Here is an 11,863-nt window from a genome sequence, read left to right as displayed (position 1 = left end):
AGACTGAATGCAGTTTTTTAGATTACTTGATGTTGTACAAGTATTTGGCTTTAAAGATTGCACAAAAAGACCTGAATACTGCATTGGTGTGCACAAGTTTTATTTATAACAACGTCTACACTGGAAATAAGTCTGAGGACTATTTAATAAAGGCAGCAAACTGTGTGAATTTATTTCCCTTTGTTAATAAAAAATGTGAGCATCTGTATTTTATATGTGTGTACTTCTTGCTGTCCATTGTTGAACATACTGCACAGCACGCTGCTTCACGACTTCACAAAGTGATGCATCACCATGCTCCTTTTCAAAGTCTAGCCATTTTTTGAACAAAGACTTCATCTTCTTTGGATTCAAGTTGAGTGATGTTGCCTTTTCAAAAGTTTTTCTGTAGGCAAAACAAGCAGAGGTTAGGAATTGGTTATACACCCACAAAGCACATAGTAGCATTCAATGGCAATAAGGCTCACCGTGCATTGTCCACATCACCAAGCTTTGTCAGAATGTCCACATACACAATCCACAAGTCTGTGCGCTTTGGGTAATTGTCCAGGATGCTGTTGAACATACTTTGTCCTCTTTCAGCATCACCATACTTGAACTCCATTTGTGCAAACTTTGTTATAAGCACAATATCTGCAAATTGATTTTAAACGATTCGGTCGACATGTAGCATACTGTTAAGGCATGAGGACAAAATAAAGAATATGAATGCAACAGTTCAGATAACTACAAATGAATTTTTCCTCTAAATGATATGCTGCCATAATGTTATAGATTTTATTTGTTCTACTTTGTGGGTACCATTCATTGGCAATCTATTAGTAAATCTGCTTTCAGTTTTAATTAGTGCAATCAGAATTGTTAGTGACTGTCCTCTCTTGACACCTTGTAATCAATACTGAAGTGTTTGGAGTTTTTAGGAAGCTTCTGCAACAAGCTACATTCAATGAAAATCAATATATCTCATCTCCATTTCACATAGGCTAATACCGTTAAATATGTTAAGCCAAGTACCAGTCATCGCAACAATTGGGACAATTTATTGCAACCAAAGAAGTCTAATCTGAGAGGCATGCTCATTTAAATTCTGAAGGTGTTATTCACCATAGCTACTTCCACGATGTAAGACCGAATAACTACTTTAGTGGAGAGGGAGAGAAAATGCCAAGAACCATGTCGGATGTGCCGTCATAAGAACGTGCACATTTATACCTATTCCTGATAAGTTCTTAGTTTTATATTTTTTGTTAAAGAACTTGCACTCACCACTGAAAGCATTAGAGCACACAAAAAAAGATTGGGCAACACACTCTCATAAACGCCACCAACAACGCGTGTCCACGAAGTATTATGAGCCCGGCGATGCCCCCTTCCGAAATGTACGCTCACACTCCTAACCTGCATGGTTCACCTGCCGGCAGATCCATCCTCCCGATCAAATCGCGACACGCTCTCACTTCGAAGTCGAGCTGTCGGGAGCGCTCTAAGTCGGAGGCTGACGCTTTGAAAAAAACCAACCGAAGGTAGTCCGAGCGCTCAAAATCGACCGACCGAATTCGCCATTTATGATGTGCTTATGAATAGGTACCCAGATTTTTACACTACATCTTGTGCTTCAGTTGTTTGTAAGTTTAATTTCAGCCAATGCCTGATCATGCATATCATTAGCAAAGCTGGCTGGCCAATGAAAGAACCCCCCCCCCCCCCCCAGTTCCTTACAGGAGCTGCTACAAGTCCATTGCATGCTACTCGTGTCCTACAGCAAGCAGGCAAAATTTGAATGCATTCAGGGCAGTGGATGACATCATGGCCACCATGCAGTTTTTAAAGTACTTTATTATTTTCATTCAAAAGACTGCTTGGTCTACATTTCAACCATACAACATTTTGATCTAGTGCTTCTGGTCGAAGCAAAAGTTGGAAAAAAGTTCTTTTTTTTTTTTTTTTCGAAGTAGCAGTGGTCTCCTGATGGAGAACTAAGCCACCAAACCTTAACTGTCATATCTATCCTTGGTTACATGATATAAAAAGAAACTAATCCTTTGCATGGCTGTGCATGGAACTTCCAGCATGGCAATGGCAGCACCCGATTGCTGGCTGCTCCATTAAAACCAGATAACCCCACAAGTGGAACAGGGCACATGGGTTTGGGAGCAGGCATAATTTGCACCAATTAGCAGGGGGGGATCACTGGCGCATGCGCCATCTCGGTAGTCATTAGCGGCCTGCCCTCATACACTTTGATGTGCTCTGCTCTCATCGCAAGGAGACTGCATAAAACATGTTGCTCTCCCTAGTGCAGCCATATTATCTTACACCAGCATCTCGTAGAGTTACGTGAAAGCGAACCTGAAAAAGTTGGATTTCTGCCTTACTTCATATACTAACATTACAATTCATTGCTGATACGTCACAGTGCAACTGTAACTTCTTTAGCTATGTACAACCGGCCCGCACATTTTTTTAAAAGCCTGGACGCAACTGTGAACCAGAGTCCATGGGTGCAGTATAATGTAGCACAGTAGTGAACTGAACAATACGCGCGAGCGCTTGATGAGCAGTCCTGTGCACCTGTCTTTAACAAGGCTGCTCTGGAAGCCCGACACCACCCCCACTTCTCTCGAGCACCGTTACAGTCATCCTTTCCTTTTCTGAACGCTGCCATCAGGTTAATAAAAAAAAATCAGTTTCGCTGTATTGTTTAACTCTACATATCGCTGGAGAGATGCTATTCTAATTAGTTTTTTCGAATTGAGAGTGCAGCACGTACAAGGGTTTACTGGCCATTCGTGCTGATGTCTGCCAAAATAGCGCGCACCATCGATCTCGACCTCACAATCGAAGTTCACTGCTGCTGCTCGAGTGATTGCAGCCTCGATAAAACCGTAAATATAACTGTTTCAATGAAACTGAAAGCATGATGTTTTAGCCACGTTTTCATGCACGGGGGCACCTTGCAGCTTAATTGGGGTGCTGCGGAGCAGTATGGCTATGAGTTAGGCACAACAGGAGTAGGTCGGTGCAGGTAAATCAGTTTGATACACAATGGTGCAAAGGCGCAGCTGTTCCATTCCCCTGACCCCGAGAACAATTTGCAGTACTTTTCAATGCCAGAAATTTATCAGAAATTTTATAAAAGATGTGTCACAGGCTTTTATTTATTGAAAAATACCTTACAGGCCTGAAGGCATTAAACAAGGGGGGGGGGGGGGGGGTTACAGTGAAATCGGAAGTAAACTCAAGGAAGAACGCTACAGTGCACATGAATAATAACGACAACATACTTCGTAAAAAATGCAATGAGTCATCGTAACTCAACAGTTCACATAGAGCAGATTACAACATAGTAATGCACAACACTTCGCAATATAGAAGAGCTTGAAAGTTTTCCTTTTTAAGTAGAGGTCTTGTGACAACCATGTACATTTTTTGTACGGGGATTGAACAATCGGAGGTCCCAAAGTAAGAACTGACGGGGGGGGGGGGGGGGGGGGGGCTGTTAACATAAAGTAAACCATGGATTATTTAGTGGCCAAACAGCACCAAAATATACAAACTTTATGCATAAAAAGTTATGTAATACAAGCAATAATGACTAGTTGACAAACATGTTAGGGTTCCTATCAGGGGCAATATTATTCTACAGGCAGATGGCTAGCGGTAGTTCTGATTTGTTAAACACGTTTGTGTTACCAAAGACGCGGGTGAAGCTGAGATGATTAGGTATGTAACCTACATGATGTGAAGAGGGGCGTTAAGTTGTATGGATGATGCTTTGCCATTGTAGACATACTTATGAAATAGGCATAAGAACACTTGACGACAAACATATAACGGTTGTAGGGAATAATAGAATTTAAGTTGAGTCACACTGGAATGATTGCAGTAGAATGGGTGGTTCTGTTCTGAATTGCTTCAAGCATATTAATTTAATAACGAGTGGATGGGGACCAAACCGATGAGGCATATTCAACTTGTCGGCTGATGAAAGTTAGGTAGAGCAGTTTGCAAACGTTTGAGGGGCAACGATGAGTGTTTGGAGCAAACAGCCTAATGTTTAGGAGGCTTTTGTAGAAACAGCACTGATGTGTTCAAGCCAGGAAGAATTATTAACAGTTAGGAACTGCTTGCGAACGGGAAGAAAATTTCGTAGCCATGATGAAAGCAAGAAAGTCAAATCGGAGGGCAGATAATTTATAAATAAGGTAACAGTTGATGACACGGTCGAAAGCTTAGGGAAAAGTACAGAAGTATGCAATCGCCGATTAGTGGAGCTTTGTAGCGCAAGGGCCATGGATTGCCAAAGAGTGCCATGTCTTTTATGTGATCTAAGCGATGACCAATGACTCCAAATCACAGGGTTTATTATGGCTGTATAGAGGCCTAAAATCGTGCACCAATATCAGCCCCACTACGCCCACTGAAAGACAAAGGCCTCTCCCATTTTTTGCCAGTCAACTCTGTCCTGTGCTTGCTGCTGCCACTTTATACCCTCTATAACGTTATACACGCTATATACAGGCATAAAAGGCAGTCTTGGGCAGTAACTACCTAGTTACTTTTTTCAGTAACTTGCAACTGTAGTACTGTTACCTTTTTACTCAGTAACTCTAATGGAAAATATATTTAGTTACTTCTATTCTTATAAATTATCCAATGCCAACATTCGTTAAAAGCCGATGTGAAACATTCTTCCATTTTGTCAATTTTATTCTTTACCACATTCTTTCTACCTTTCAACTTTCCACAGTAGGGTTCCCATCGAAGTTTAGAAGAAGAGGTCACTGAGAGAAATGCCGAAGACTGTGCTCAGAGTTCACTTGTAAACTACATGTTGTAAATAAGTCATGTTGCTACTAGACAGCTTCCCAATATCACGTCCCTATTTCTTTCTGGCGGGAGGTATTCTTTCTGTCACTTGAACTTCCAGCTCTGTTCCTGATGTGCCAGTTGAGCAATCCTTCGTCCGAGCGAAACGAATCACAGCTTAAAGTGCCAAAACTTCAGATTGTCAAAGACCTACCCCAACTTCAGAAAATGAGACTAGTCGCCTCATTGGAACAGTGGCTGGGTGCTTCGGCTGCTGACCTCAAGGCTGCGGGTTTGATCCCTGCAGTGGTGGTCGTATTTCGATAGAGGCGAAATGGTAGAGGCCTGTGTACTGTGCAGTGTCAGTGCACGTCAAAGAACACCAGATGGTAGAAATTTCCGGAGCCCTTCACTATGGCCTCTCTAATAATCATATTGTGGTTTTGGGATATAAAACCCCGAATACAGTAGACCGTTTTAAAACGAACTTGAAGACCTTGCCATGGTGGTCTAGTGGCTAAGGTACATGGCTGCTGACCTGCAGGTTGCGAGATCAAATCCTGGCTGCGGTGGCTGCATTTTTGATGGAGGCAAAAATGCCAGAGGCCTGTGTGCTCAGATTTGAGCGCACGTTAAAGAACCCCAGGTGGTCGAAATTTCCGAAGCTCTGCACTACGGGGTCCCTCATAATCATATGGTGGTTTTGGGACGTTAAACCCCACATCCCCACATATCAATCATCAAGACAAACTTGAAGGGACCACAATCATTTGTTGGTCTTATTAGGAGTTCATCTTATCGGAAGTGCCACCCAAAACTAAATGCTGACGTGCCAAGTACGCCCAAATATGTTGCATGAAAACACTGAATGAAGTTTACCTATAATGGAGAGGAAAGGAACAAAAAACATTTATTCGGCTCAGCTTGATAAAAACTGCTTTTAATTAGAAAATTTAGACTAACCTAAAGAGCACTCGATTTTGCAAGTTCATAATAAATATGTTCATGAATTGCTATGACATTTTAACGCTACAACTGCAGCCCAACCCTATTTTCAAAGAGAGAGACGAGCACAATTTTCTTTCAAATAATGGAAAATTCATTCTTCTGGCTCTTCACTTTCTGAAAAGCCGTTTTACTGGCTTTGCTATCACTTTTAGACATGGCTCCCTTGCATACCGCTACCTTGACAAAGCCAATACATGCCAAGTTGCTTATGAAAGTCTGCAAGCTCTTCTTTGGGCTTCAGAAACTTTATTTTCAGCCCGCAGTAACTTTTCCTGAATGAGATGCAGCTGAAGAGCTCTATTCACGCTACTCGTGATCACAAGCCTGAGGCACACACAAAAGACGCAACGCAGCTATATTGAGTGACCTTCCTTTGTCGTGCACTTTCATAATAAAAATGGCGCATCACAATTCGCTGCATTTCACTGCGAACATATATGACGCACACAGGCCCTATGCAAAACAACGCTTACAGACCACAATATGCGCTCAAGTGCTGTTATGTGACTGCGATGACAATGCATTTCATTCCTCCAATAGGAGTGCCAGTGCCGCATAAGTGGTTTCCGTTTCATGTGATTTTAATGTACAGATCGTTTTTGTTCGCATTTTCACTTTGATTTGGCTTTTTTTTTTCCATTCTTATGCATTTTCTCCTCTAGTCAAGCTCTTGTCTTCTTCTGTTGTCTACTGCACTCCTGTTGGGCAATTGAAGAATGCTAGAAGAATGCAAAAGGACAAACGCATTTTGTTCCTTTCCTTGCTGATAAAGCCAGCTCTTTTTCCATCTACAAGCTAGGGGTGCGGGAGATAAGAGCTTGATGCACTGACCTTTTTATTCCACTTATCTTATGTCCTCCCTCCACGTTGCAGTTTGATTTCAATTTACTTTGAACTTTTGCGCCATGAAGTTTTCTTTTTTACTTTATTTTACTTTATTTTACTTTATTTTGTTCGCCTGAATATCCCCACAAAGACTATAATATAATGTTCGTTGTGCAGAATCCTTGTCGTTGTTCGTCGCTGCAAGAGTTCGTCTTAACAGAAGAGGCCTGTTACGCAGTTCATCTTAAGCAGATTTGTTTTGCATTGAGATTATGGGGAACCAAAGAAACACTCCCAAGTCGTTCCTCTTAAGCGAGAATTCATTTTAACAACGTTCACCTTAATGGGAGTTTACTGTATTAATATTAATTGATTTGATATGTGGGGTTTAACGTCCCAAAACCACCATATGATTATGAGAGACGCCGTAGTGGAGGGCTCCGGAAATTTAGACCACCTGGGGTTCTTTAACGTGCACCCAAATCTGAGCACACGGGCCTACAACATTTCCACCTCCATCGGAAATGCAGCCGCCGCAGCCGGGATTCGAACCCGCGCCCTGCGGGTCAGCAGCCGAGTACCTTAGCCACTAGACCACCGCGGCGGGGCACTGTATTAATATTAGAAAATACTTCTTGCCTCGTATGCAGGTGACATCTTCAGTTTACACTGGCAGCAGTTGATGTTGCAAGCCGATGCGTCGTGGCAAATGAACGTTTCCAAAAGTCCTCCCCGCTTTTCGCTTATGAGCTAGTGTCATCGCGTAGTTTAGATCAAAGCTATGGCCTGTTCAGCAGTGTTCAAGCTTCGTAAGAATGCATCACATGGTTGACTTTAGCAACCTTTCCTTTCCTGGTCCTTTCTTGCCCATTTCGCTGATGTACTTGTAGATAATTCCACACTAATCGCCTGCAGCTGTGCAGTCTTTGGGTTTCGAACCTCCAGTATAACATTTTTTTTTTCTTCAGATTAACCAATTTTTCGAAAGTTCCCTTCCAAATGTCTATTGGTTTAATGTAAAAATATTTCACTACTACGAATTTCAGAATACCGAATGTTTCAGAATAATGTATAGAATTTAATCCCCCTCTCATACCCCAACACTTCAAAATAATGAACAGCAACTTGAAAAAATTACCGTATTCACTCGCAGAATTGACGCACTTTTTTTCACAATTTTGGGGCCCCGGGGTGGGCAAATTATGCGGGGATTTCTCGAGCGCATACAAAATATTGTGTCACAGTCCTAACGCACACAGTATATACATTAAAAACAGAATAAATAAATTGGGGCACGAAGGAAGTGTACTTGTTATACAGTCGACTCTCATTAATTCAAACTCGAAGGGACCCCTGGATTTTGTTTGAATTATCAGGCTGTTTGAATTATCAGAAGTTCTCACATATGCGACTCTGGATAAGGTGACAGCACAAATTATGATCAGACATCTATATTCACACTTTTAAGCATCTCTATCTAGATCCTAACTACACAAAAACAGAGAGCGGTGCATGTATGGTCAACAAGTTTATTGACTATCTACTGCTGACTAGACCTTTTAAAAAAATCATGGATGGTCAACTGCTTATTTGCCACATGCGCATTTAGCACAAAGCTCTCGATGCCAGTAAGTGCTGCCAGTTGATTCTGAGAGTTTTCTGTTGTTGTCAGAAATTTTCTCACTTTAGCAATGTACTGGAAAGCCTGTGCAGTTGTCACATTTTCCACTTCCGGTTCTTCTTCACTTTCACTGCTGTGTTGTGCTGGCAGCACCTCTGCCACCAAGTCATCGAGTGTGTCCTCCCTGCACACGCACAGGTTATCATCAGTAGCTGCATAACTGTCGAGGTCGGCAGCTATGTTGTGCGCTTTTAGAGCAGACAGCACTTGGCTTTCATCGTCGCCCTCAGTCTGCAAGCAGTCAGATGAAGTGGCAATGCTGCAGCCAGGTATGCGGAAGGCATGCTCAAAGCAGTTCCTTATTGTTGCTGATGTGACAGCATTCCATGCGTCGGTGAGCATGCCCAACGATGAGAGTAGTGTGACACTGTAAGGCATGGAATTGTCCATACATATCAGCATTCTCTTTAACAGTGTTTTCCGGTAATTAAGCTTCAAGCATTTGATTACCCCTTGATCCAGGGGCTGGAGGACAGCTGTAGTGTTAGGAGGCAGAAATTCAAGGCGAATTGCTTCCAGCCCCTCCACGTTGCCGTGCGCAGGGCAGTTATCAACAATGAGCAAAATTTTCCTTTTCGCTCCCTTCATTTGCCCATCCAGTTTGCGGAGCCAACCCTCGAACAAAGCTTGCGTCATCCAGGCTCGCGTGTTTCCGTAATATGCAACTGGGAGCGTTCGGACGCCTTTAAAGCACCTGGGACGCTTTGACTTGCCCACAACGAAGAGTTCTGGCTTGTGACTTCCGTCCATATTGGCGCAAACCATGACGGTTAACCGTTCTTTGCTCAGCTTTTCGCCAGTGCAACGCTCTCGCTTGCGACACAAGGTTTGATCGGGCAGGCACTTAAAAAACAGCCCCATTTCGTCGGCATTATATACATCAGCCGGGGAGTATTCAAGCAGCAGGCTTTGAAGTCTAGTCTGCCGCCAGTCAGAAGAAACAGCTTCATCGACCACTGCTGCTTCACCACTCACTGTTTTGAAGGAGAGACCGTGGCGTTCCTTGAACCGAGAAATCCAGCCATCGCTGCACTTGAAATCTTCAATTCCCAAGCGCAAGGAAAGTTCTTCAGCTTTCTCTCGTAGGATTGGCCCATTTATCGGTAAATTGGAGCTCCGTGCGCGCTTGAGCCAAAGAAGCACGGCGTTTTCGAGATCCGGGTACGCAGCTTCCCTAAGCCTTTTCCGATCGGGAGCGAAGCGGCTCGCGTTATTCTGCAGCTTGTCTTTGGCTTTCAGAAGGTTGTGAGAGTACTTTTGGTTATTCCATACTTCAGTGCCACTTCGGTCTTCTTTACCCCAGCGTCGACTTCTTGGATAGCGGCCAATTTCTCTTTTAGGGGTAGTGTCCGATATTTTCCTCGCGGTGACATGGTCGATCGAAAAATGCGCAGCACGTAAGAAAGACGGGCAGACCTGTACGCATTCTGTGGGCAGGTCACGTGCTTCGGAGTCGGCCGGCGCCACCGGCACGCCGGAAAAGCAGAGATAAGCCGCGAGCCAGCTTCGTAACCACCGGGCCGTTTTTGTTTTTCGTTTTTTTTTCCACCGCGGCGCGGAATGCTGAGAAATGATTGTGTGGCAAAACCTTTTCCCTTGAAGTTTTAAGGCGCTTATTTTTCAATATCAGACTATTATGATAATCATAAGCACGCAAATTTTCAAATATTGCCGGCAAATCAGCAGAAATTTTCCTGTATGGACAGGAAAACATAAAGTAACCATGGATTAACATAAAGTAAACCATGTTAACATAAAGTAAACCATGGATTATTTAGTGGCCAAACAGCACCAAAATATACAAACTTTATGCATAAAAAGTTATGTAATACAAGCAATAATGACTAGTTGACAAACATGTTAGGGTTCCTATCAGGGGCAATATTATTCTACAGGCAGATGGCTAGCGGTAGTTCTGATTTGTTAAACACGTTTGTGTTACCAAAGACGCGGGTGAAGCTGAGATGATTAGGTATGTAACCTACATGATGTGAAGAGGGGCGTTAAGTTGTATGGATGATGCTTTGCCATTGTAGACATACTTATGAAATAGGCATAAGAACACTTGACGACAAACATATAACGGTTGTAGGGAATAATAGAATTTAAGTTGAGTCACACTGGAATGATTGCAGTAGAATGGGTGGTTCTGTTCTGAATTGCTTCAAGCATATTAATTTAATAACGAGTGGATGGGGACCAAACCGATGAGGCATATTCAACTTGTCGGCTGATGAAAGTTAGGTAGAGCAGTTTGCAAACGTTTGAGGGGCAACGATGAGTGTTTGGAGCAAACAGCCTAATGTTTAGGAGGCTTTTGTAGAAACAGCACTGATGTGTTCAAGCCAGGAAGAATTATTAACAGTTAGGAACTGCTTGCGAACGGGAAGAAAATTTCGTAGCCATGATGAAAGCAAGAAAGTCAAATCGGAGGGCAGATAATTTATAAATAAGGTAACAGTTGATGACACGGTCGAAAGCTTAGGGAAAAGTACAGAAGTATGCAATCGCCGATTAGTGGAGCTTTGTAGCGCAAGGGCCATGGATTGCCAAAGAGTGCCATGTCTTTTATGTGATCTAAGCGATGACCAATGACTCCAAATCACAGGGTTTATTATGGCTGTATAGAGGCCTAAAATCGTGCACCAATATCAGCCCCACTACGCCCACTGAAAGACAAAGGCCTCTCCCATTTTTTGCCAGTCAACTCTGTCCTGTGCTTGCTGCTGCCACTTTATACCCTCTATAACGTTATACACGCTATATACAGGCATAAAAGGCAGTCTTGGGCAGTAACTACCTAGTTACTTTTTTCAGTAACTTGCAACTGTAGTACTGTTACCTTTTTACTCAGTAACTCTAATGGAAAATATATTTAGTTACTTCTATTCTTATAAATTATCCAATGCCAACATTCGTTAAAAGCCGATGTGAAACATTCTTCCATTTTGTCAATTTTATTCTTTACCACATTCTTTCTACCTTTCAACTTTCCACAGTAGGGTTCCCATCGAAGTTTAGAAGAAGAGGTCACTGAGAGAAATGCCGAAGACTGTGCTCAGAGTTCACTTGTAAACTACATGTTGTAAATAAGTCATGTTGCTACTAGACAGCTTCCCAATATCACGTCCCTATTTCTTTCTGGCGGGAGGTATTCTTTCTGTCACTTGAACTTCCAGCTCTGTTCCTGATGTGCCAGTTGAGCAATCCTTCGTCCGAGCGAAACGAATCACAGCTTAAAGTGCCAAAACTTCAGATTGTCAAAGACCTACCCCAACTTCAGAAAATGAGACTAGTCGCCTCATTGGAACAGTGGCTGGGTGCTTCGGCTGCTGACCTCAAGGCTGCGGGTTTGATCCCTGCAGTGGTGGTCGTATTTCGATAGAGGCGAAATGGTAGAGGCCTGTGTACTGTGCAGTGTCAGTGCACGTCAAAGAACACCAGATGGTAGAAATTTCCGGAGCCCTTCACTATGGCCTCTCTAATAATCATATTGTGGTTTTGGGATATAAAACCCCGAATACAGTAGACCGTTTTAAA

General features: G+C 42.8%; 1 protein-coding gene across 1 annotated transcript in view; it reads right to left on the bottom strand.

The window, feature by feature from the left end:
* Positions 1–76: 76 nt before the first annotated feature.
* Positions 77–11,863, bottom strand: part of Rrp5 (Ribosomal RNA Processing 5) — a 148,172-nt gene continuing 136,385 nt past the window's right edge. The window contains exons 32-33 of the mRNA XM_037431461.2: positions 468–633; positions 77–385 (exon numbers count right to left, since the gene is read on the bottom strand). Of these exons, the coding sequence (XP_037287358.1) occupies positions 211–385; positions 468–633 (341 nt within the window). The 3' untranslated portion in view covers positions 77–210. The remainder of the gene's footprint in view (positions 386–467; positions 634–11,863) is intronic.

This window comes from Rhipicephalus microplus, chromosome X (genome assembly GCF_043290135.1).
Source record: "Rhipicephalus microplus isolate Deutch F79 chromosome X, USDA_Rmic, whole genome shotgun sequence".
Lineage (NCBI taxonomy): Eukaryota > Metazoa > Arthropoda > Arachnida > Ixodida > Ixodidae > Rhipicephalus > Rhipicephalus microplus.
Note: the sequence above shows the minus strand (reverse complement) of the source record. Positions and strands in the feature narration are given on the sequence as shown.